The sequence below is a fragment of the Heptranchias perlo genome, chromosome 12 (assembly GCF_035084215.1).
Source record: "Heptranchias perlo isolate sHepPer1 chromosome 12, sHepPer1.hap1, whole genome shotgun sequence".
Taxonomy (NCBI): Eukaryota; Metazoa; Chordata; class Chondrichthyes; order Hexanchiformes; family Hexanchidae; genus Heptranchias; species Heptranchias perlo.
The window spans coordinates 22,920,270-22,943,032 of record NC_090336.1 but is presented as its reverse complement, the minus strand read 5'-3'; the positions used below and the strand labels follow the sequence as shown (position 1 = coordinate 22,943,032).

Sequence of the window (22,763 nt, the reverse complement as noted above, 5' to 3'; positions counted from 1 at the left end):
AACACCCATTCTGAGGCCTACTGCTCCTCTTCCATCCTGCTTTAATAAAGTCCCCACTATTCCTTTTGCTCTAATCCTCTAATGCTGCCCCGACCTCAGAGGCTTGATACTTGATCAAACGGGGCATTTAACTGTAGCACATGCCTGCTTCCCTCAGCTGCTTCTGCTGGGCCTACTTCTCCCCTTTAACAAAACCCCTACTGCTTTCCTACCTCCAGTCTCCAAACACCACCCCCACTCCATGGCCACGTTTCTTCACAGCTATTCAGCCCCTCTAATTTAGGTCCTTTGGAAAATCTCTGGCTTGCCCAGGTCCCCACCACACTTCTGAACCTACCGCCTCTCTTCACTGGTTCCCAGCACTAATATGGGAACCAGCACTATTTGTTTACGTTGCCATAAGCATTTTAAAAATAACTTCCTTGTTCTCAGACTAGTGCAGAAAAAAATATACTATGGGGCATAGGACAATGAGTCACAGCCCGCCCTGACCTCATCCTATACTTTCCTTCAGCTGCACTTAAAACCTCAGTCTCAATCTATAGTCCTTCCCAGCACCTCTTCGTAACAGCCTATTCTGACTCATACCAAGAGCAGTGCTACAGGAGACTGTATTTAAACGTAAATTGCCCATAGTGTTGTCCAGAGTCAATTAATGAACACATGGGCTTATTGAATACATGATGGTGGTGGAGTTCAAGCAGAGACTTCAATAACTCACTCGACAGAGCCACATTGGTGAGGTGCCTGAAGATTGGAGGGTAGCAAATGTTGTGCCTTTAAGAAGGGCGGCAGGGAAAAGCCTGGGAACTACAGACCGGTGAGCCTGACATCTGTAGTGGGTAAGTTGTTAGAGGGTATTCTGAGGGACAGGATCTACAGGCATTTGGAGAGGCAGGGACTGATTAGGAACAGTCAGCATGGTTTCGTGAGAGGAAAATCATGTCTCACGAATTTGATTGAGTTTTTTGAAGGGGTAACCAAGAAGATAGATGAGGGCTGTGCAGTAGACGTGGTCTACATGGACTTCAGCAAAGCCTTTGACAAGGTACCGCATGGTAGGTTGTTACATAAGGTTAGATCTCACAGGATCCAAGGTGAGGCAGCCAATTGGATACAAAATTGGCTTGACGACAGAAGACAGAGGGTGGTTGTAGAGGGTTGTTTTTCAAACTGGATGCCTGTGTCCAGCGGTGTGCCTCAGGGATCGGTGCTGGGTCCGCTGTTATTTGTTATTTATATTAATGATTTGGATGAGAATTTAGGAGGCATGGTTAGTAAGTTTGCAGATGACACCAAGATTGGTGGCATTGTGGACAGTGAAGAAGGTTATCTAGGATTGCAACGGGATCTTGATAAATTGGGCCAGTGGGCCGATGAATGGCAGATGGAGTTTAATTTAGATAAATGTGAGGTGATGCATTTTGGTAGATCGAATCGGGCCAGGACCTACTCCGTTAATGGTAGGGCGTTGGGGAGAGTTATAGAACAAAGAGATCTAGGAGTACAGGTTCACAGCTCCTTGAAAGTGGAGTCACAGGTGGATAGGGTGGTGAAGAAGGCATTCGGCATGCTTGGTTTCATTGGTCAGAACATTGAATGCAGGAGTTGGGATGTCTTGATGAAGTTGTACAAGACATTAGTAAGGCCACACTTGGAATACTGTGTACAGTTCTGGTCACCCTATTATAGAAAGGATATTATTAAACTAGAGAGAGTGCAGAAAAGATTTACTAGGATGCTACCGGGACTTGATGGTTTGACTTATAGGGAGAGGTTGGATAGGCTGAGACTTTTTTCCCTGGAGAGTAGGAGGTTTCGGGGGGATCTTATAGAAGTCTATAAAATAATGAGGGGCATAGATAAGGTAGACAGTCAAAATCTCTTCCCAAAGGTAGGGGAGTCTATAACGAGGGGGCATAGATTTAAGGTGAGAGGGGAGAGATACAAAAGGGTCCAGAGGGGCAATTTTTTCACTCAAAGGGTGGTGAGTGTCTGTAACGAGCTGCCAGAGGCAGTAGTAGAGGCGGGTACAATTTTGTCTTTTAAAAAGCATTTAGACAGTTACATGGGTAAGATGGGTATAGAGGGATATGGGCCAAGTGCAGGCAATTGGGACTAGCTTAGTGGTATAAACTGGGTGACATGGACATGTTGGGCCGAAGGGCCTGTTTCCATGTTGTAACTTCTATGATTCTATGATTCATTGTGACAGTTGACAACAGACCAAAAATCATGACAGCATGAACAAAAGTTTGGGGCCTTATTCAAGACTTTAAATATAGATATATCCGTCTCCATGGTCCAACAGCCTGTCAATACTTACTGTCAAGGATTACAAATGGCCACTTGGGCAAGATATCAGAAAGCTACCAATTCCCATGGAACCATACTCCAGCAGGAGTGAGGAGCATTTGGCCAAGTAGGAAGAAGTATTGGAAAAAAAGAGGAATACATCCAAAACAAAAAAAGCTTGGGCACTCCCAATTTGGAGGATTACAGTAATCAAGTCAGTATGACAATTCCAACAAACTCCTGAAACTGACTAAAAAGCATGATGAGATTTGAAGGGAGATTCATGTCCACTGAAATGACATCACAACTGAACTCAAAATAAGAATTATTTTGTATTTTCTTAAAGTTCTAAGGAATGATCAGTCATCTGCCACCCTCCCTCGAGATACAGACTCTTGCTGGGGTAATTTTACCAGTGTTAGTAGCCCTCTAGTACCTCATCCAAGTGGCTAGCCTTGGTAAGTCTAGACAACAACTGTCAGTAGATTATTTGACTGTGGAAGGCATCATAGTCCAGCCTAATCCAGTCTTCATTTGCTGGAAAATTTTTCATCTGATGAAGAGTTAGTGGATAGTCATCAGCAAGACAACCAATTCACAGTTTTCACACAGACTGAATCACAGAACATGATCTGTAAATCTTGGTACAAATCTTGTAATAAACAGAATTTGACATTCCATAAAACAGTAAACCTGGTAGTCGGGAATATAGCACTGTACCGCAACTCCAGCGGAGATCAGCTAACTCAGTTCAGATACCCTTTATTTGCAGAATGTTTACATGGTCATTTTAACTACCCACCCAAGATACTTCAATAGTGGAGTCTTAAGGAATAAGGTTTTGGAGTATAATGTTCAATAAAGGAGTTTGTTCAAATCCAATCATAAATATTGAGTTCTAAAAGAACTAGAATCTGACTACCAAACTAGAGCAGGCTTCAAGACTACATAATTTTATATCCAATTATAAACTGAGGCCACTAGTTCTGGTTAAACTGCAATGCTAGTCTTTACTAAGTTTTTCCATCTCCACAACTGTTCAGTAGGCACCCTTCCCCCTCCAACATAAAATTTGATAGAATAAATGAGTAATAGTGGAGTTTTTTTAAAAAACTAAGGCATTCAGGAACAAAGATTCAGTTCCTGCTTTGTAACCAACATTTGTTAAAAGAACTTACATTTATATAGCAGCTCATCACTCTCCAAAGTACTTACTATACAATGAATTATTTTGAAGTGGTCTCACCAATAGCAAATGAGAATTTACTTTTGGGTTGTGTTGGTTGAAGGAAAAATGCTGGCCAGGATCTCAGAATTCCTTTCTCTTCAAATTGTGCCATGGGATCTTATGCCTTTAAGTCTCATTTTAGAAGGGGGTGAAAGATGTGGCCATATGTGGAGCCAGCAGGGCAAGAAACATATTTAAAAGGAAAAAAATGAAATGGCAATCCAACAGAAAGAAAACTGGCAACAAAAAAAGTTTCCTCAAATAATTATATTCTTAATGCAGACATGCTTTATCAGATGTATTCTATTACTCAGCTAGCCCCAGACTGGAATAGTGTATTCAGATCCATATTAATCTACAGCGCATTTGCTTACTTTTTAAGTGCTTCTAATTTGCGTTTCTTCTGTTCCTCTACTTTTTGTATTCTTTCTTCCTCCTGCTCTTGTTTCTTCTTTAGATTTGCCAGGCGGATCTTCTCCTTTTCCTAAAATATACAGGGGGCAATTACCAGGCAGCTGGATCACACACACAGTGATTTTTTAAACTTTATTTCACTGCACAAGTAGTGATACATTACCCATTAAAAAGAGGAAAACCTTGGGAGGGTGGGTTGGATCTGGTGATGTCCATTGTACACTAATTTAGATTCACATTTAAAATCAAATGTAGTTACAATTGGTTTCTCCATTATCTAACCAGTTCTCCCTCTCCCAAATTGTTTGTGGATAACCAGAAGCCCACAGGGCAAAACATCTTCAGTGGTCAGCTCCCAAGGACAAGTAGGATAATAAAGTTTCAATGAGAGTACCAGAAAGATGATGTGGTAAGGGCCATTCCCAGGATGCTCGAAACCTGTTCATACCAACCCTCCAAATCCAGTCAGTAAGGATACTTCTAATACTTACACTGTTAAACCAAGGAGGAAGTTTAAAAAAAAGCTATGAAGCAGTACAATATTGTTAAATACAAGGCCAATTTTTTTTAAAAAGCAATTCTTCCACTAGTAGCCAGCTGAGGACTTCATTCTTCCATGGATCCTCAGATCTCCTTGTATACAAAGATATGCAAACATTCTAAAGAGGAGGCAGAATGCACATACCTTGGGATCAACTTTCAGTGGAGTGTTGCGTTTAATGAAGGACTGCACCATTGTGCGGCCAACAGACACAGGAGTCATTAGCAGTTGATTTTTCTGAACCGCATGGAGGAAGCTTTTGTGCTTTGGTCGAACCACCTAAAAAAAGCAAATTGTTGTTCAGTGTTGTATGCTAGATGAAGGGAGTGGGAGGAGAAACATTTACAATCACTCATTTATAAAGCAGCTTAAACAGAGAAACAAAATTGATGGTAAAAATACAAGTCTTAATCCTCAAGGATTGCAATCTTATTTCAGCACCAAGCGGTAAATAGAACCAGAAGTATTTCATTTATTCACTTTAAATGTCGAGCCTTGTAGCATTGTTGAATTTTCCTTCCAAGCACAGCATCAAACTATGTTGAATGTATATATATTCAACATAAATTCCAGGATGGTATGTTGCCTCCCAAGTGCCAGGGCCAAGGATGTCACTGAGCAGCTGCAGAACATTCTTTGGAAGGGGGGAAAAGGGTGAACAGCCAGAGCTTGTGGTCCATTTCGGTACCAACGACATAGGTAGAAAAGGGGACGAGGTCCAGCAGGCAGATTTTAAGGAGTTAGGAAAGAGATTAAGAAGCAGGACCTCAAAAAGGTAGTAATATCCGGATTACTCCCGGTGCCATGCACTAGTGAGCATAGAAATAGGAGGATAGAGCTGATGAATGCGTGGCTGGAGAGATGGTGCAGGAGGGAGGGTTTTAGATTCCTGGGGCATTGGGACCAGTTCTGGGGAAGGTGAGACCTGTGCAGGCCGGACGGGTTGCACTTCAACGCATCTGGGACTAACGTCCTCGCAGGGAGGTTCGCTAGTGCAGTGGGGGGGGGGGGGGCGGCGTTTAAAACTAATTTGGCAGGGGAATGGGCACCAGGATGTAGCAATGGAAAGGAGAAATAAGGGGCACAAAAGATCAGGGGAGAAAGATAGCACTAGAGCAAGTAATAGTACAGTATTAAGTGGGATCAGACAAAGAGTACAAGAAAATCTAAGACTGGTTTACAGTGCATGTGGTAAACAAGGTTGGTGAGCTTCAGGTGCAAATAGCCACATGGGAATATGACGCCGTGGTGATAACAGAGACCTGGCTTAAAAAAAGAGCAGGAATAGGTACTAAACAGCCCTGGATACAAGATGTTCAGGAAAAATAGGGAAGGAAAGAAAGGAAGGACTGGGTGGGTGGGGTGTGGAGAAAAGGGGCTCGAGTACGGAGAATATTGCAGTACTGGAGAGAGAGGATGTCCTGGAGGGGTCAAGGACAGAATTTATTTGGTTAGAATTAAGAAATAAAAGAGATGCCATTACACTACTGGGTGTAATCTATAGGCTACCAACTAGTGGGAAGGATATAAAAGGAGCAAATTTGCAGGGAAATTAGAGGTGCAAAAGCTATATAGTGATAACTGGGGACTTCAACTATCCTAACACAGACGGAGATGATAATAAATAATAAGGGGCACAGAGCGGGAGGAATTTTTGAAATGTGTTCAGGATAACTTTCTTAATCAGTATGTTTCCGGCCCAACGAGGAAGGAGGCATTGCTGGACTTGGTTCTAGGGAATGAGGTGGACCAAGTGGAGCAAGTGTCAGTGGGGGACCATTTAGGAAGCAGCGATCATAGTATCAAAGTTTAGAATAGCTATGGGAAAGGACACGGACCACTCAAGTAAAAATATTCAATTGGAGGAGGGCCAATTTCAATGGGATGAGAACAGATCTGGCCCGGGTAAATTGGAATCAAAGATTGGCAGGCAAAACTGTAATTGAACAGTGGGCGGCCTTTAAGGAGGAGATAGTTCGGGTACAGTCTAGGCACATTCCCAAGAGGCAGAAAGGTAGGGCAACTAAAGCCAGAGCTCCCTGGATGACAAAAGAGATAGTGAGTAAGATGAAACAGAAAAAAGGGGCGTATGACAAATGTCAAGTTGACAACACAAGTGAGAACCAGGCAGAATATAGAATGTTCAGAGGGGAAGTGAAAAAGGAAATAAGAGGGGCAAAGAGAGAGTATGAGAATAGACTGGCGGCCAACATAAAAGGGAATCTAAAAGTCTTCTACACGCATGTAAACAGTAAACGGGTAGTAAGAGGAGGGGTGGGGCCGATTAGGGACCATAAAAGAGATCTACTCATGGAGGCAGAGGGCATGGCCGATGTACTAAAATGAGTACTTTGCATCTGTCTTTACCAAGGAAGAAGATGCTGCCAGAGTCTCAGTTAAGGAAGATATAATTGAGATACTGGATGGGCTAAAAATTGATAGAGGTACTAGAAAGGCTAGCTTTACTTAAAGTAGATAAGTCACCCGATCCGGATGGGATGCATCCTAGGTTGCTGAGGGAAGTAAGGGTGGAAATTGTGGAGGTACTGGCCATAATCTTCCAAACATCCGTAGATACAGGGGTGGTGCCAGAGGACTGGAGAATTGCAAATGTTACACCCTTATTCAAAAAAGGGTGTAAGGATAAACCCAGCAAATATAGGCTAGTCAGTTTAACCTCAGTTGGTGGGGAAACTTTTAGAAACGATAATCCAGAACAGAATTAACAGTCACTTGGACAAGTGTGGATTGATTAGGGAAAGCCAGCACGCATTTGTTAAAGGCAAATCGTGTTTAACTAACTTGATAGAGTTTTATGATGAGGTAACAAAGAGTGTAGATGAGGGCAATGCAGTTGATGTGGTGTATATGGACTTTCAAAAGGCGTTTGATGAAGTACCACATAATAGACTTATCATCAAGATTGCGGCCCATGGAATAAAGGGGGCAGTAGCAACATGGATACAAAATTTGCTAAGGGATCGGAAACAGAGAGTAGTGGTGAACGGTTGTTTTTCAGACTGGAGGGTTGTGTACAGTGGTGTTCCCCAGGGGTCGGTGCTGGGACCACTGCTTTTCTTGATATATATTAATGACTTGGACTTGGATGTACAGGGCACAATTTCAAAATTTGCAGATGACAAAACTTGGAAGGGTAGTAAACAGTGAGGAGGATAGTGATAGACTTCAAGAGGATATAGAGAGGCTGGTGGCATGGGCGGACACATGGCAGATGAAATTTAACGCAGAAAAATGTGAAGTGATACATTTCGTAGGAAGAATGGGGAGAGGCAATATAAACTAGAGGGCACAACTCTAAAAGGGTTGCAAAAACAGATAGATCTGGGAGTATATGTGCACAAATCATAGAAGGTTGAGAAAGCAGTTAAAAAAGCAAAAGGGATCCTGGGCTTCATAAATAGAGGCATAGGGTACAAAAGTATGGAAATCATGGTGAACCTTTATAAAACACTGGTTCGGCCACAACTGGAGTATTGTGTCCAGTTCTGGGCACTGCACTTTAGGAAAGATGTGAAGGCCTTAGAGAGGGTGCAGAAAAGATTTACCAGAATGATTCCAGGGATGAGGGACTTTAGTTACGTGGATAGACTGCAGAAGCTGCAGTTGTTCTCCTTGGAACAGAGACGGTTGCAAGGAGATTTGATAGAGGTATTCAAAATCATGAAGGGTTTAGATAGAGAGAGAAACTGTTCCCATTGGCAGAAGGGTCAAGAACCAGAGGAGATAGATTTAAGGTGATTGGCAAAAGAACCGAAGGTGACATGAGGAAAAACTACTTTTTTTTTAAAAACACAGCGAGTGGTTAGGATCTGGAATGTACTACCCGAGGAGGTGGTGGAGGCAGATTCAATGATAGCCTTCAAAGGGGAACTGGATGAGTACTTGAAAGGAAAAAAATTTGCAGGGCCACGGGGAAAGGGCGGAGGAGTGGAGCTAGCTGAATTGCTCTTACATAGAGCCGAGGCAGACTCGATGGGCCAAATGGCCTCCTTCCGTGCTGTAACCTATGATTCTATGAAATAGGATTGTGAAAAGAGTGAAAATTCTATGCACTGTGCTACACCTTGTAAACCAATAAAGTTGTCAATGTTTTGTATAGTCTTCCTCGTTCTTATGAAATACGTCTCATCTGTATTAGGAACGTTGAGGGCAAGAAAAGAAATTAGAAAAGGAGAGACACTAACAAATAAAGGGAAACAGCAAGGGATTTTACAGACTCAGTTTTAAAAAAAGTTAAAGGGTAGGGCCAATTATAAGTGAAAAAGAGTTACTAAATGATTACTTTGCCATGGGTCTCAAAAATATGATAATGGGAAGGAAAAGGTTCATGGGGAGGAGCAATTAGATAGGATGAAGGAGACTATAGATAAGGAAGTACTAAAAAAAAGTGGTGGAACTCAAAAGCAGAAAAGGTATTAGACCCTGATATAAAGACATCCTAGATGCTGAAGGAAATCAGGGGAAATAGCAGAGACTCCAAAGACAATCTTTCACACATCCTTGGACATGGAAGTTGTGCCAATGTAACACCCTTGTTCAAGAAAGGAGAAAAAAAGTTAAACCAGGTAACGACAGACCAGTCAGGCCAACAATGGTGGAGGATAGTATGGGATAAAATTCATTCTTACCTAGAAAAGTGTCCAGTTTTGGGAATCTTACTTTAGGGAGGATGGCAAAGCAATGGATAGTGTTCAGAAAAGCTTTACTAGGATGATTACCAGGGATGAAAAGGCTTTGGTTATGACATTAGAAAAACTGGGTTTTTTTTGTTACTAGAAGATTAGAAGAGATCCAATTGGTGTCCAATAGTATGAAAAATTTGAGGGGCAAGTAGAGAAAATTAATTTCCATTGATTGAGAGTCCATTCCTTGAACACATCAATTTATCACTTTAAAAAAAAAGATAGAGAGATGATATTAAACAATACAGCGGGCAGTTAAGGTAATGCTCTACCAAAACAGTAGTGAAAGCAGAATACATAATAGCTTTTGGGAATGAGAAAAAGAGGATTGTTCCACTAGAGAACTGGCACAGGACCAAATGTCCTTGTTCTGTCCTCATAGGTTTATATGGGGGAAAAAAATGCGCAGGAGTAGGGCACGATTATATGGTTCTGCCAAGGCTAAGGTGAACAACAAAAAGACAGCATCCCTCATTTCCACCCACTGGATAATGGGGAGGTTAAACAAGTATAGTTTTTAAATAGTTATTGCAAAGATTACAGAAGGTATTGCTTGCAAGACTTACCTTGCTAGCAGGACAAGGTGGTGAAGGGGTCTTCTTACGCGGTGGAGAATCGTCATGTTTCAATACCCTATCAGAGTCATTAAACACATTTTCCACTCCTCGCTTGTAACTCTGCTTCCGTCTAAGAAAGAGCAACATAGTAAGTTAGTGATGCTCCAAACCTGATGACCAAAACAAACAGCATGACCTGATCCTATGTAAACCTATACTTTGTGCCATTTTATTTTGTCAACAGCATTCTGAAACATAGTTTAAATAAAAATTGTTAATCAGTCCACATTACAGAACTTGAATCCTTGCTTGACTCAAGGCTCCTTTCTCTTAAGGATATTTAACACTGGGTTTACACTTCTTCATTCATGTACTTCTAATCACAAGGAGGCAGGAAAAAGGCCTTTCTAATGACCAAACTCATCCACTTTCATTTAGATTGTTGCACAGGATTTTCATCTCATGCCTCATGTTTAACAGTTTAATAAAACTATGCCTCCCTCTACCTCAGACTAAGAATCTGACTGTTTTCCCACATTGCAGGGATGACCATTCATAAAATTAACAAGAATTGTGACAAAATCCTCACTTCTAGGGAACTTGGATTCCCAGACCATTTAAGAACTTTGGATACCACCATAGCAGAATTTTTCATATAAAGCCCACTCCCCCTTCACATGAACACTGAAATGTGCAGAACAGTCAACCAGGAGTCTTGTATTTTGGCATTTGGAGCTACAAATACAAGTTAATAGTAGAGTACTGGTCATATTACCACAGATAAGTGCTGCTTTTAACTTTAGGACATTAAGCTGTTAAAACCCAGCACACAATAGTCCACACAGAAACTCACCCAAGACTCTGGTTGTCAGAGTTCAGTTTATCAGATTCGCTGCTGTCTGTGAAGTTAAAACACAAGTATCAAAATACTAAAAGATAACAGCCAAGAACATCCTACTTCAACAACTGCAACTGCTACTAGCCAGCTTCAAAACTGCAATTGTATTCCACTCATTAATTCAGTAGCTTTCATTCTGGTGCTCTCTCAATTCCTATTAAGTATCAACCCATTACCCTTCAGTATACACCTTTTGGAATGGACCTGGATAATATAAAGTTCCTTTCTTTCTCCTTTATTGCTCTTGTCCCACCACCCTCATTTTGGGCATGAAGCATCAGGCACGCCCAGGTCAGGTAAAGGACAGTTGAAATATCCTTAAACCCCTTCACTCTGATCCAATCTCATGTGCAAACTTGCTAATTTCCAATTCCTCCCATTCTTCAAAACCCCAAATTAATGCCATGCTACAGACACCTCTTTACTGCAGACTTGCATCTACTAGGAACAAGATAACTCAACTTGGACCTCAAGAGCCAGCGAGAGGAGAGCACAAAGGCATAAACAATTTCATGCCAGTCCTAACTTGACTGAACTACTAGCAGATTGGTCCCAATGATGGAGACTGCCATTACATAAACTATTGAAGGGCAACCAGATTGCTATACATCACCTCCCCAACCAGACAGGTTTGTAGAAGGTTACATTAGTCAAGTACACCCATCCCAAAAATAGCTGTTTCAACTAATCCTGTCAAAAATGAATTGGTCCCAAATACTCTGTAGTCAATCTTTGAGGCAAACAGATGTAAAGCTCCATCACATGACTTAGTGCACAAACTGAGGCACCCAAATCAGGATGGTTCCTAGGATCAACTTCTGGTATATAAAATCAATTCAAGCCAGAGCAGCAGTTGGGATGTTAAAGTGTTCAACACCCTGGAGCTAGTGAAAGCACAAGAAGAAAAAAAGGATTCTCCTCTCTTTGATCACTACTGTGGATCCCGCCCCACATGCATCAAGCACGGACAAAATGGTGCTCTACCATGATGCAAGCTTCCCAGGTAAAATAGCCCGATACAGACTGTGCAGTGTCATTTTCTCTTGGCTTGCAAGCAGTGTCTTAATGCTGGAATAGAATTCCCTGGTCACCAACAGCCCTTTTATACCTTGCCCAAGTGACCATTCTTTATGGGACATCTGTGAATGTGAGCATTTCAGTATTTTTGTGGGTTGGGAAAGGGTGTGGGAGGCAACAATCCTGATCCTGCCCTCGAACACATGCAACTTACGATAGGGGACACTGCATTTCAAAATCAGAGCAGCAGCAACCCTGGCTTATTTTCCTCTACATAGCTTAAGGACCCATTCCCAAACAGACCAAAGGTTGGAACTGGGACCTTTCTAATCTGCAGGACTCAGTAATATACCACGATGAATTTACCCACTGACAGCGAAGAATCCATCCTTTCAAGTTAACTCAAGTTTATAAAATTTGCCAAGTAAACCAAACTGGTATGCCACTTACATCAGTTAGTAAGTTTCCTTCGTAACTCGTACCATTTATACAAAAATATAGCTGCTGTAACACTGCAAAGGTTACTTTTATTAAAACGCAACACTGACAGTCACTCCCTTGTATTGCCCATTGTAAAATGATTTCCTTACAATTTCTTGGAGGAGTCAATGCCCCCAGAGTTATAGGAGTTAGAAAATCCTTGCTGTTTATTTGAGCTGTAGCTAGGGCTCAGTACCTTAGGAATACACATTCCATTTTCCATTGCATTTGCAAGCTCTAATGAATTTTATACAGGGAGCCCAGTCTTTTTGAAAAGATCAGTAAGCACAGCATCTCAGAAAATAAAATCATGCAACTATGTTGAGCTTCTCCAGAGAAAAACTGAAATACAGCCTACTGAAGTTTTAAAATTTACCAACTACAAACCTTTACTCTGAATTCTTGATGAACTTCTGCAAGCTTGTGGCTTAGACACAGCATCTGCCACCTCCTTCTCGAGATCGCTCATGGCAATTTTTGTGGCATTTCGTGTGCATCTACGATCTTGATTTTCAGGGAACTGTATACAAATAAAGTAACGCAGAACCCTAGTTTACGTGGTTACCTATTTGAGTTACTCACATCTTACCAATTAAATAAAAACAAATGCAACTGCAAAAAAGTTTAGAAAAGCAATGCCATTTGTATTATACCTACCAATGTGGCTGCCTGCTTTTCTTCCTTTGCTTGCTCAAGTTCAAGGATAGTGCTAGAAATTGCTTCAACACTGCAATGATAAGATATTGCTGTTTTCAAATGTCATACAACATACAACATTTTGCAACTAGAAAGTCAGGCAAGGGATCTGTTCTTAGCCTTTTACTAACTTAACTATAGAGACCAACAATAATATCTTTCTTCCTATGAGGGTGGAAATAAAAAACCAATAACCTCTGTTTTAATTCCATTGACATAGTACTGCTTCAAGTGAGTTAGTTTCCTACCACAGCAAGTTCAAGTTGTTCAGATCAAGCCATTTTTTGCCCATTTGAAAAGAAATCGCACACGAGAACAAGCCAATCTGCTTTCCTGTCGCCCCTACCCAAGAACTATCTCATAACCATTTAAAAACCTGAAACTCATTAAGGTTAAAGGTGTAACAAGCTCTATTATAAGGCTGTACAAGTCATTTTCAGCAGTGTACAAGGTGACCAACTTGAAGAAATGCAGATGGTGGGATACATTTATAATAAATTCTTTATATTAATCCCCATCATCTCATCTAGGCACTTTTGTACTGCATACAGGATACCTCCTTCCCCACCAGCTCTGCCTGTGTTTTTGATCTCAGGATGTGGGTGACACTCAGTCGAATCAGTCCTCCTCCATGTTGAACACCACTTGGAGGAAGCAATGAGGGTAGCAAGGGCACAGGATGTCCTCTGGATGGGGGACTTCAATGTCCATCACCAAGAGTGGCTCGGTAGCACCATTACTGACCAAGCCCTGAAGGACATAACTGCTAGACTGGGCCTGCGGCAGGTGGTGAGCGAACCAACACGAGGGAAAAACTTACTTGACCTCGTCCTCACCAATCCACCTGTCGCAGATGCATCTGTCCATGATAGTATTGGTAGAAGTGGCCACCGCACACAGTCCTCGTGGAGACGAAGTCCCGTCTTCGCACCGAGGATACCATCCAACATGTTGTGTGGCACTACCACCGTGTTAAATGGGATAGATTGAGAACAGATCTAGCAGCTCAAAACTGGGCATCCATGAGGCACTGTGGGCCATCAGCAGCAACAGATTTGTATTCCATCACAATCTGTAACCTCATGGCCCGGCATATTCCTCACTCTACCATTATCAACAAGCCAGGGGATCAACCCTGGTTCAATGAGGAGTGTAGAAGAGCATGCCAGGAGCAGCACCATGCGTACCTAAAAATGAGGTGCCAACCTGGTGAAGCTACAACACAGGACTACATGCATGCTAAACAGCAGAAGCAACATGCTATAAATAGAGCTAAGCGAGTCCACAACCAACAGATCAGATCAAAGCTCTGCAGCCCTGCCACATTCAGTGGTGAACAATTAAACAACTAACGGGAGGAGGAGGAGGCTCTGTAAACATCCCCATCCTCAATGATGGCAGAGTCCAGCACGTGAGTGCAAAAGACAAGGCTGAAGCATTTGCAACCATCTTCAGCCAGAGGTGCAGAGTGACGATCTCTCGGCCTCCTCCCGATATCCCTACCATCACAGAAGCCAGTCTTCAGCCAATTCGATTCACTCCACGTGATATCAAGAAACGGCTGAGTGCATTGGATACAGCAAAGGCTATGGGCCCTGACAACATCCCAGCTGCAGCGCTGAAGACTTGTGCTCCAGAACTAGCCACGCCTCTAGCCAAGCTGTTCCAGTACAGCCACAACACTAGCATCTACCCGACAATGTGGAAAATTGCCCAGGTATGTCCTGTCCACAAAAAGCAGGACAAATCCAATCTGGCCAATTACCGCCCCATCAGTCTACTCTCAATCATCAGCAAAGTGATGGAAGGTGTCGTCGAAAGTGCTATCAAACGGCACTTACTCACCAATAACCTGCTCACCGATGCTCAGTTTGGGTTCCGCCAGGACCACTCGGCTCCAGACCTCATTACAGCCTTGGTCCAAACATGGACAAAAAACCTGAATACCAGAGGTGAGGTGAGGTGAGAGTGACTGCCCTTGACATCAAGGCAGCATTTGACCGAGTGTGGCACCAAGGAGCCCTAGTAAAATTGAAGTCAATGGGAATCAGGGGGAAACTCTCCAGTGGCTGGAGTCATACCTAGCACAAAGGAAGATGGTAGTGGTTGTTGGAGGCCAATCATCTCAGCCCCAGGGCATTGCTGCAGGAGTTCCTCAAGGCAGCGTCCTAGGCCCAATCATCTTCAGCTGCTTCATCAATGACCTTCCCTCTACCATAAAGGTCAGAAATGGGGATGTTCACTGCTGATTGCACAGTGTTCAGTTCCATTCGCAACCCCTCAAACAATGAAGCAGTCTGAGCCCGCATGCAGCAAGACCTGGACAACATCCAGACTTAGGCTCATAAGCGGCAAGTAACATTCGCGCCAGACGAGTGCCAGGCAATGACCATCTCCAACATGAGAGAGTCTAACCATCTCCCATTGACATTCAACGGCATTACCATCGCCAAATCCTCCACCATCAACATCCTGGGGGTCACCATTGACCAGAAACTTAACTGGACCAGCCATATAAATACTGTGGCTACAAGAGCATGTCAGAGGCTGGGTATTCTGCGGCGAGTGACTCACCTCCTGACTCCCCAAAGCCTTTCCACCATCTACAAGGCACAAGTCAGGAGTGTGATGGAATACTCTCCACTTGCCTGGATGAATGCAGCTCCAACAAACTCAAGAAGCTCAACACCATCCAGGACAAAGCAGCCCGCTTGATTGGCACCCCATCCACCACCCTAAACATTCACTCCCTTCACCACCGGCGCACAGTGGCTGCAGTGTGTACCATCCACAGGATGCACTGCAGCAACTCGCCAAGGCTTCTTCGACAGCACCTCCCAAACCCGCAACCTCTACCACCTAGAAGGACAAGAGCAGCAGGCAAATGGGAACAATACCACCTGCACGTTCCCGTCCAAGTCACACACCATCCCAACTTGGAAACATATCGCCGTTCCTTCATCGTCGCTGGGTCAAAATCCTGGAACTGCCAATCTAACAGCACGGTGGGAGAACCTTCACCACACGGACTGCAGCGGTTCAAGGCGGCGGCTCACCACCATCTTCTCAAGGGCAATTAGGGATGGGCAGTAAATGCTGGCCTCGCCAGTGACATCCACATCCCATGAACGAATAATAAAAAAATTTTTTTAAAAACATTGGCAAAGCCCATCCCTAGTCGTGCTGAGATGATGCCGCTGAGCCTTCTCCTTAAACCACTTTGTCCTTGTGGTGAAAGGGGTGGATATAGAGTCTAGTTGCACTGGCGCTTGCATGGTGTGGAGCTTTTTATGTTGTTATGGCTGCACTCATCCAGATGCGTGGTGAGTATTCAATCACAATTCTGACTTGTTAAAAAAGTGAGTCAAGGGCTTGTCTGGCCATTCTGGCATTAAAACATCAGTCTTTTGGTTTCTACCACTCCACTGAAAAGGAAAGGCTGAAATCTGTCCCAGAAGCCAATTTTTCCCCATGAGTCTCACCACCAAAAATGGCAAACAAAAAAAGTCTTTCTTTTTAAACTTTGAAGAGTATAAAATAGGGTGCAATCAGAAACCTTAGTAAATGTTAAAATTAATTAGACATTTAAATTTTATATTTAACACCATTATAAAGTTGTTCATTTTCAAGCACAGGGTTAATAGGGGAAGTTATTTAGCCATCTATATCGAAATACTAGAATGTCAAGTGGAAAGATGAAACAAGTGTCACTTGTGTCATGAACTAGATCACTTATATCGGTCTTTGAATTTAAAAAGATAATAAACACTCAAACCTGATGGGAATTATTCCTGTACTAAAAGTTTTTCCCATAGTCAGAGAACTTGTATCCCATTCTACACTGGGTTACAACAGATTTAAAGGTCACAACTTCACAGATACAGCAGCAATTTCTGCAGAACTGAAGCATGCAGTTTAAATGCTGAAGCCCTACAAACAAATCTCAATTTTTTTTTTAAAAAAAGTTATCGTCATCCAGTACTACTCAAGAGCAAGTTTGTTGTTTGCATTCATTGTCAGGATGCAAGTTTTTAAAAAATAATCAGAGCATTTCCATAAAACCATAAGAGATAGGAGCAGGAGTAGGCCATTCAGCCCCTCGAGCCTGCTCTGCCATTTAATGAGGTCATGGCTGATCTGATTTTTTTACCTGAACTCCACTTTCCTGCCCTTTCCCCATATCCTTTGACTCCCATGCTGATCAAAAATTTGTCTAACTCAGCCTTGAATGTATTCAATGACTCAGCCTCCACAGCTTTTTGGGGTGAAGAATTCCAAAGATTTACTACCCTCTGGGAGCAGAAATTCCTCCTCATTTCCATCTTAAACGGGCAACCCCTTATTCTGAGACTATGACCCCTAGTTTTAGATTCCCCCATGAGGGGTAACATCCTCTCAGCATCTACCCTATCGAGTCCCCTCAGAACCTTGTATGTTTCAATAAGATCTCCTCTCATTCTTCTAAACTCCAATGAGTATAGACCCAACCTGTTCAATCTTTCCTCATAAGACAACCCTTCCATACCCGGAATCAACCTAGTGAACCTTCTCTGAACTGACTCCAATGCAAGTATGTCCTTCCTTAAATAAGGGCACCAGAACTGTACGCAGTTCTCCAGGTGTGGTCTCACCAACACCCTGTACAGTTGTAGCATGACTTCCCTGCTTTTATATTCCATCCCCCTAGATATAAAGGCCAATATTCCGTTTGCCTTCCAGATTACGTGCTGCACCTGTATGTTGACTTTACGAGGACACCCAGATCTCTCTGTACCGCAGCATTTTGTAGTATTTCTCCATTCAAATAATATTTTGCTTTTTTATTTTTCCTCCCAAAGTGGATGACTTCACATTTTCCCACATTATATTCCATCTGCCAAATTTTTGCCCATTCGCTTAACCTGTCAATATCCCTTTACAGACACTTTGGGCCCGATTTTAGCACCCGCTATCGGGTGCGTTCTCGGCGGGGGGGGCCTCGAAAATAGCGAAATCCAGGATCCCGCCCACTTCTGGGTTCCCCGCTGACGCGCCGGCGTGCGCACGCAGCCCCCGCTGGTGGGAATCTCGCAGGCAATTAAAGCCAGCGGGATGCCATTTGAGTGTATTTACTTAGCTATTTCAGGTCATTAACTGACCTGATTAAGGGACTGTGTGTGATTTTGGATCAACATGGGACTGTTTCCCACACTGGGGGATACACTCCCAGATCGAATGGACGTGTTGCAACTGTCAGCCTGTGGCAGCTGCAAAGGTCCATTTGACAGGTGGGGTGGGGTGGGGGGGGGACCCTCACCCATTGCAGGAGGCCACTCTGTCACTTGGGACAAAGTTTGGCCTCCACCACCCTCCTCCTGACAAGAAAAGTCACCAACCTGCACACTTACCCCGGGGTCCGGAGACATGTACCTACCTTGCGGACCCCCTCAGATGTACATCTTGCGGATGGGGGCCGCCGTAGCTGCAGTCATGACCTCCTCGGAGGGCGAACAGCATCACCAGCCTCGCCATCCACCTCTGACACGTGGAGCTCCGCAACAGAGTGCTGTGACACATCCACCTGTACAGCAGGAGGGAGGGCTACCGCAGAGAGAGATGCGTCGCAGAGGGCACTACTCTCGCCACAGGTTCCACAGACCGAGGCTCAGCCGCCTGGACCTCTCTGAGCCTCCGTGTGCACTGCTGCTCAGAGTCACTCGACATGTAGCCGTGGACATCTGCAGCCTCTTTCATGCCGAGCTGCTCCTGGCTGGCCCGTGCACCATCTTCCTACCTGTCGCTGTCAAAGTCACCACTGCCCTCAACAACTTCTCCTCCACAGCCTTCCAAGGTGCAACCGGGGACATCGCCGATGTGTCTCAGTCGTCTGCGCAGAAGAGCCCTGCAAATACATCTACACCCACTCTGCAGTGACACAATGGGTGGCATCAGTGGTGGGTCCTCATAGGGATACCCAGGAGCGGGCATTATTGCACAAACCGGACAGGATTCGCGAAGACATGGCAGTAGTGGTGCCAATAGAATGTGTGATGTGAGTTGTTCTGAAATTCAATAGAAGAACCATGACAAACCCTCAAACACCCTTGTGCATCCCCTTCATGCTCACGACATGTTTGCCTTACGCTGCCTACTGCACATATGTGATGCATGCCCTGTGGCTGCAGCACAGGTGGTGGCAGGTTGAGTGAGGCTGGCCGTGAGAAAGATGCACGAGAGGGTGAGTATGGGATAGAGCCATGAGATTGTATGAGGATTGGGTTGAGTGGTAGTGGTGGGGTGAGTACTGGCGAGGTGAGTAGGTGCAGGTAAGATGAGGATGAGGTTTGAGTGGGTATGAGGGGTGATGTGACAGAGTAGTGTTGGCAGTGCCAAAGGAGATGTGGGGTGGGGGCAGTGATGTGGCAGACGGAGTGTAGGGGAAAGACTACGTGTACTCACTGTGGCTGACCTACTGAGGTCATTGGACCGCCTCCTGCACTGTGTGCAGGTGGGCGATATGTTGGTGACGCAGGTGACCCCCTCTGCCACCTTGAGCCAGGCCTTCCTGGTGGCAGAGGCAGGCCGCTTCCTCCCGCCCGCCGGGTGGAAGATCTCTGTCCTCCCCCTCCTCCTCACCCCATGTATTGATACCTGGGGTGAGGGATCATTAAACTGGGAACAGCCGTCCCCCTGGGCTGCTCCATGCTGTAATTTTTGCTATTTGTTGCAGCATCTGTCAGTGGAGGACTGCCCCTTTAAATAGAGCGCCTCCAGCTGACAGATCTTACTGCGCATGTGCAGCCCGGGGAACCCGAAGGAGCAGGTAAGTGGATCCAATTAGTGCGTTGCCTGCTGCGATCGCGCGGGAAACCCACTAATTTCACCGGGCGCGTTACCAACGCGCCCGCTTGCCCATCCGCCAGGAACCCGCACCCCTGGTAAAATCGGGCCCCGTGTCCTCGTCGCAATTTGCTTTTCCACCTATCATTGTATCATCAGCAAATCTGACCACAAGACGCTCTGTTCCTTCATCCAAGTCATTGATATATATTGTAAATAGTTGAGACCCCAGCACTGATCCCTACGGCACCCCACTAGTTACAGATTGCCATTTTGAAAATGACCCTTTTATCCCGACTCTTTATTTTCGATTAGTTAGCCAATCCTCTATCCATGCCAGTATATTACCCCCAACACCATGAGCTCTTATCTTGTACAGTAATCTTTTATGTGGCACGTTTTCGAATGCCTTTTGGAAATCCAAAATATACTGCATCCATTGGTTCCCCTTTATCCACCCTGCCCGTTACTTACTCAAAGAACTCTCATAAATTTGTCAGACATGATTTCCCCTTCATAAAACCATGTTGAGTCTCCTCGATTGTATTATGAGTTTCCAAATGTCCTGCTATTACTTCCTTAATAATGGATTCTAGCATTTTTCCAATGACAGATGTTAGGCTGACTAGTCTATAGTTACCTGCTTTCTGTCTCACTCCCTTCTTGAATAGGGGTGTTACGTTTGCGGTTTTCCAATCCGCTGGGACCTTTCCAGAATCTAGTGAAGTCTGGAAGATTACAGCCAATGCATCCGCTATCTCTAGCTACTTCCTTTAAGACCCTCGGATGCAAGCCATCAGGTCCAGGGACTTGTCAGCCTTTAGACCCATTAGTTTACCTAGTACTTTTTCTCTAGTGATAGTGATTGTTTTTAGTTCCTCCCTCCCCTTTGCCCCTTGATTATCTACTATTATTGGTATGTTATTAGTGTCTTCTACTGTGAAGACAAATACAAAATATCTGTTCTATTCCTCTGCCATTTCCTTGTTTTCCATTATTATTTCCCCAGTCTCATCCTCTAAGGGACCAATGTTTACTACTTTAGCTACCCTCTTCCTTTTTATATACTTGTAGAAGCTTTTACTGTCAGTTTATATTTCTTGCTAGTTTACTCTCATAATTTATTTCTCTCTCTTTATTATTCTTTTAGTCATCCTTTGCTGGTTTTTAAAATTTTCCCAATCTTCGGGCTTACCAGTGATCAAACTAACTATGAACACCATACCTTGAATTACTAGCTCAGAATCAGAACCTGCATTCTATAATGCAGTGACTAATGGTTAATATTGAAAATTAGTTGAACCTCAACTAAAGAAGTATGGTCACTAAAATAGGACTGTGAGCCTGGTTTAGAAAGGATTTTTTTTTAAATTTAAAAACCACCTGGATTCCCCTGTAGTAACCATGCTATAAATGCACATTTGTGAATGCCAAATGGGAACGGATCCGGAGCTGGGCGGAGCAGAGACCGGGGGAGAAGCGGATGGGCAGAGCATAAAGGGAGCCGAGCGAGGAATCAAAAAAAGTTAAAAAGTGATGTGTCATGACATAGTCTTATGGACAGCTGGGGTCCATCACAAGCACATCCTATGCCATGTGGGAACTCCAGAAACACTGTCCTGGAAAACATGTGCAGGAAGTGCCGCCAACTGCTCAAGTTTGAGCTTGAGGGGCAGCTGGCATCACTACAGTGCATACAAGAAACAGAGTTTCACGGATACCATGCTTCAGGAGGGGGTCACCATGTAGCTACAGAGTTCAGCAGAGAAAGAGTGGATGACCACCAGACAAACAGTGCAAGAGCGTGGCACTCTTAAACTGGTATTCAGTGTTGAACAGCAGTGAGGGTGTTGACACCTCAGGGGAGTGTAGTCAAGAGAAAATCCACAGCACCATGGGAGACTTGGCCGGACAGGGGGCAAAAGAAATGCAGTTGTCATAAGGGATTTGATAGTCAGGTGTTTCTGCAACTGCTGACGCGAGTCCCGCAATGGTGTGTTGTCTCCCTGGCGCCAGGGTAAAAGACAGCACTGAGGGAGTTCAGACCACTGAAGGGGGGTGGGGGTGCAAAGAAAGGGAGTGAACAACCAGAAGTCCTGGTCCATTTGGGAACCAATGACTTGGGAATGAAAAAGGTCGAGGTCCTGCAGTCAAAGTTTCAGGAGCTAGGGAAGCAGGACCGCAAAAAGGTAGTAATCTGAATTACTCCCTGCGTCACACGCTAGAGTGTATAGGAGTAGACAGGTAAATGCATGGCTGGAGAAACGGTTAAGGAGGGAGGGCTCTGTTCAAGATGGACAAGTTGCTCCTCAATAGAGCTGGGACCATTCTACTTGCAGGAAGGTTAACTAGTGCTGTGGGGGGAGAGTTTAAACTAATTTGACAAGGGGGCGGACACCAGGACGAAACATTAGAAAAGAGAAACAAGGTGCACAGAGGACTGGGAGGGACAAATAGCACAAGAGTAAAGAAGAGTTTAGAATTAGGAGAGATCAGACAGGCAGCAAATGAGAGGAAGACGAAGATGAGTTTGGAGTCCACGTAACATGGTAAATAAGATTGGTGAGCTGCAGGCTCAAGTTGCCACATGGGACTATGATATAGTGGCAATAACAGAAACCTGGCTCAAATAAGGGGAGGATTAGGTACTTAATATTCCTGGCTACGGGGTATTCAGAAAAGATAGGGAAGGAAAGAAAGGAGGGTGGGGGGGTGTCAGTATTGATCAAAGAAACTATTATAGCACAGGAAAGGGATGATATAATTGAGGGGTCAAAGACAGAATCTATTTGGTTAGAATTAAGGAACAATAGTGCAGCTATTACACTACTGGGTGTATGCTATAGGCCACCAAATAGTGGGAAGGAGATAGAGGAGCAAATTTGCAGGCAAATTACAGAAAGATGCAAGAACTATAGAGTAGTGATAATGGCGGACTTCAATTATCCCAATATGGACTGGGACAGTAACAGTGTAAAGGGCAAAGAGGGGGAGGAATTCCTGAAATAGGTACAAGAGAACTTTCTGGAACAGTATGTTTCCAGCCCAACAAGGAAGGAAACAGTGCTGGATCTAGTTCTGGAGAATGAAGTGGGGCAGGTTTCAGTGGGGGAGC

The 22,763-nt window shown here is 44.1% G+C and overlaps 1 protein-coding gene across 2 annotated transcripts in view; it reads right to left on the bottom strand.

The window, feature by feature from the left end:
- LOC137327890 (inner centromere protein A-like) overlaps positions 1-22,763 on the bottom strand; it is a 54,854-nt gene that overhangs the window by 17,435 nt on the left and 14,656 nt on the right. For both annotated transcript variants that reach the window (XM_067993788.1, XM_067993789.1), the window contains exons 6-11: positions 12,791-12,860; positions 12,521-12,653; positions 10,592-10,637; positions 9,748-9,868; positions 4,623-4,757; positions 3,898-4,007 (exon numbers count right to left, since the gene is read on the bottom strand). In XM_067993788.1, the coding sequence (XP_067849889.1) occupies positions 3,898-4,007; positions 4,623-4,757; positions 9,748-9,868; positions 10,592-10,637; positions 12,521-12,653; positions 12,791-12,860 (615 nt within the window). The remainder of the gene's footprint in view (positions 1-3,897; positions 4,008-4,622; positions 4,758-9,747; positions 9,869-10,591; positions 10,638-12,520; positions 12,654-12,790; positions 12,861-22,763) is intronic.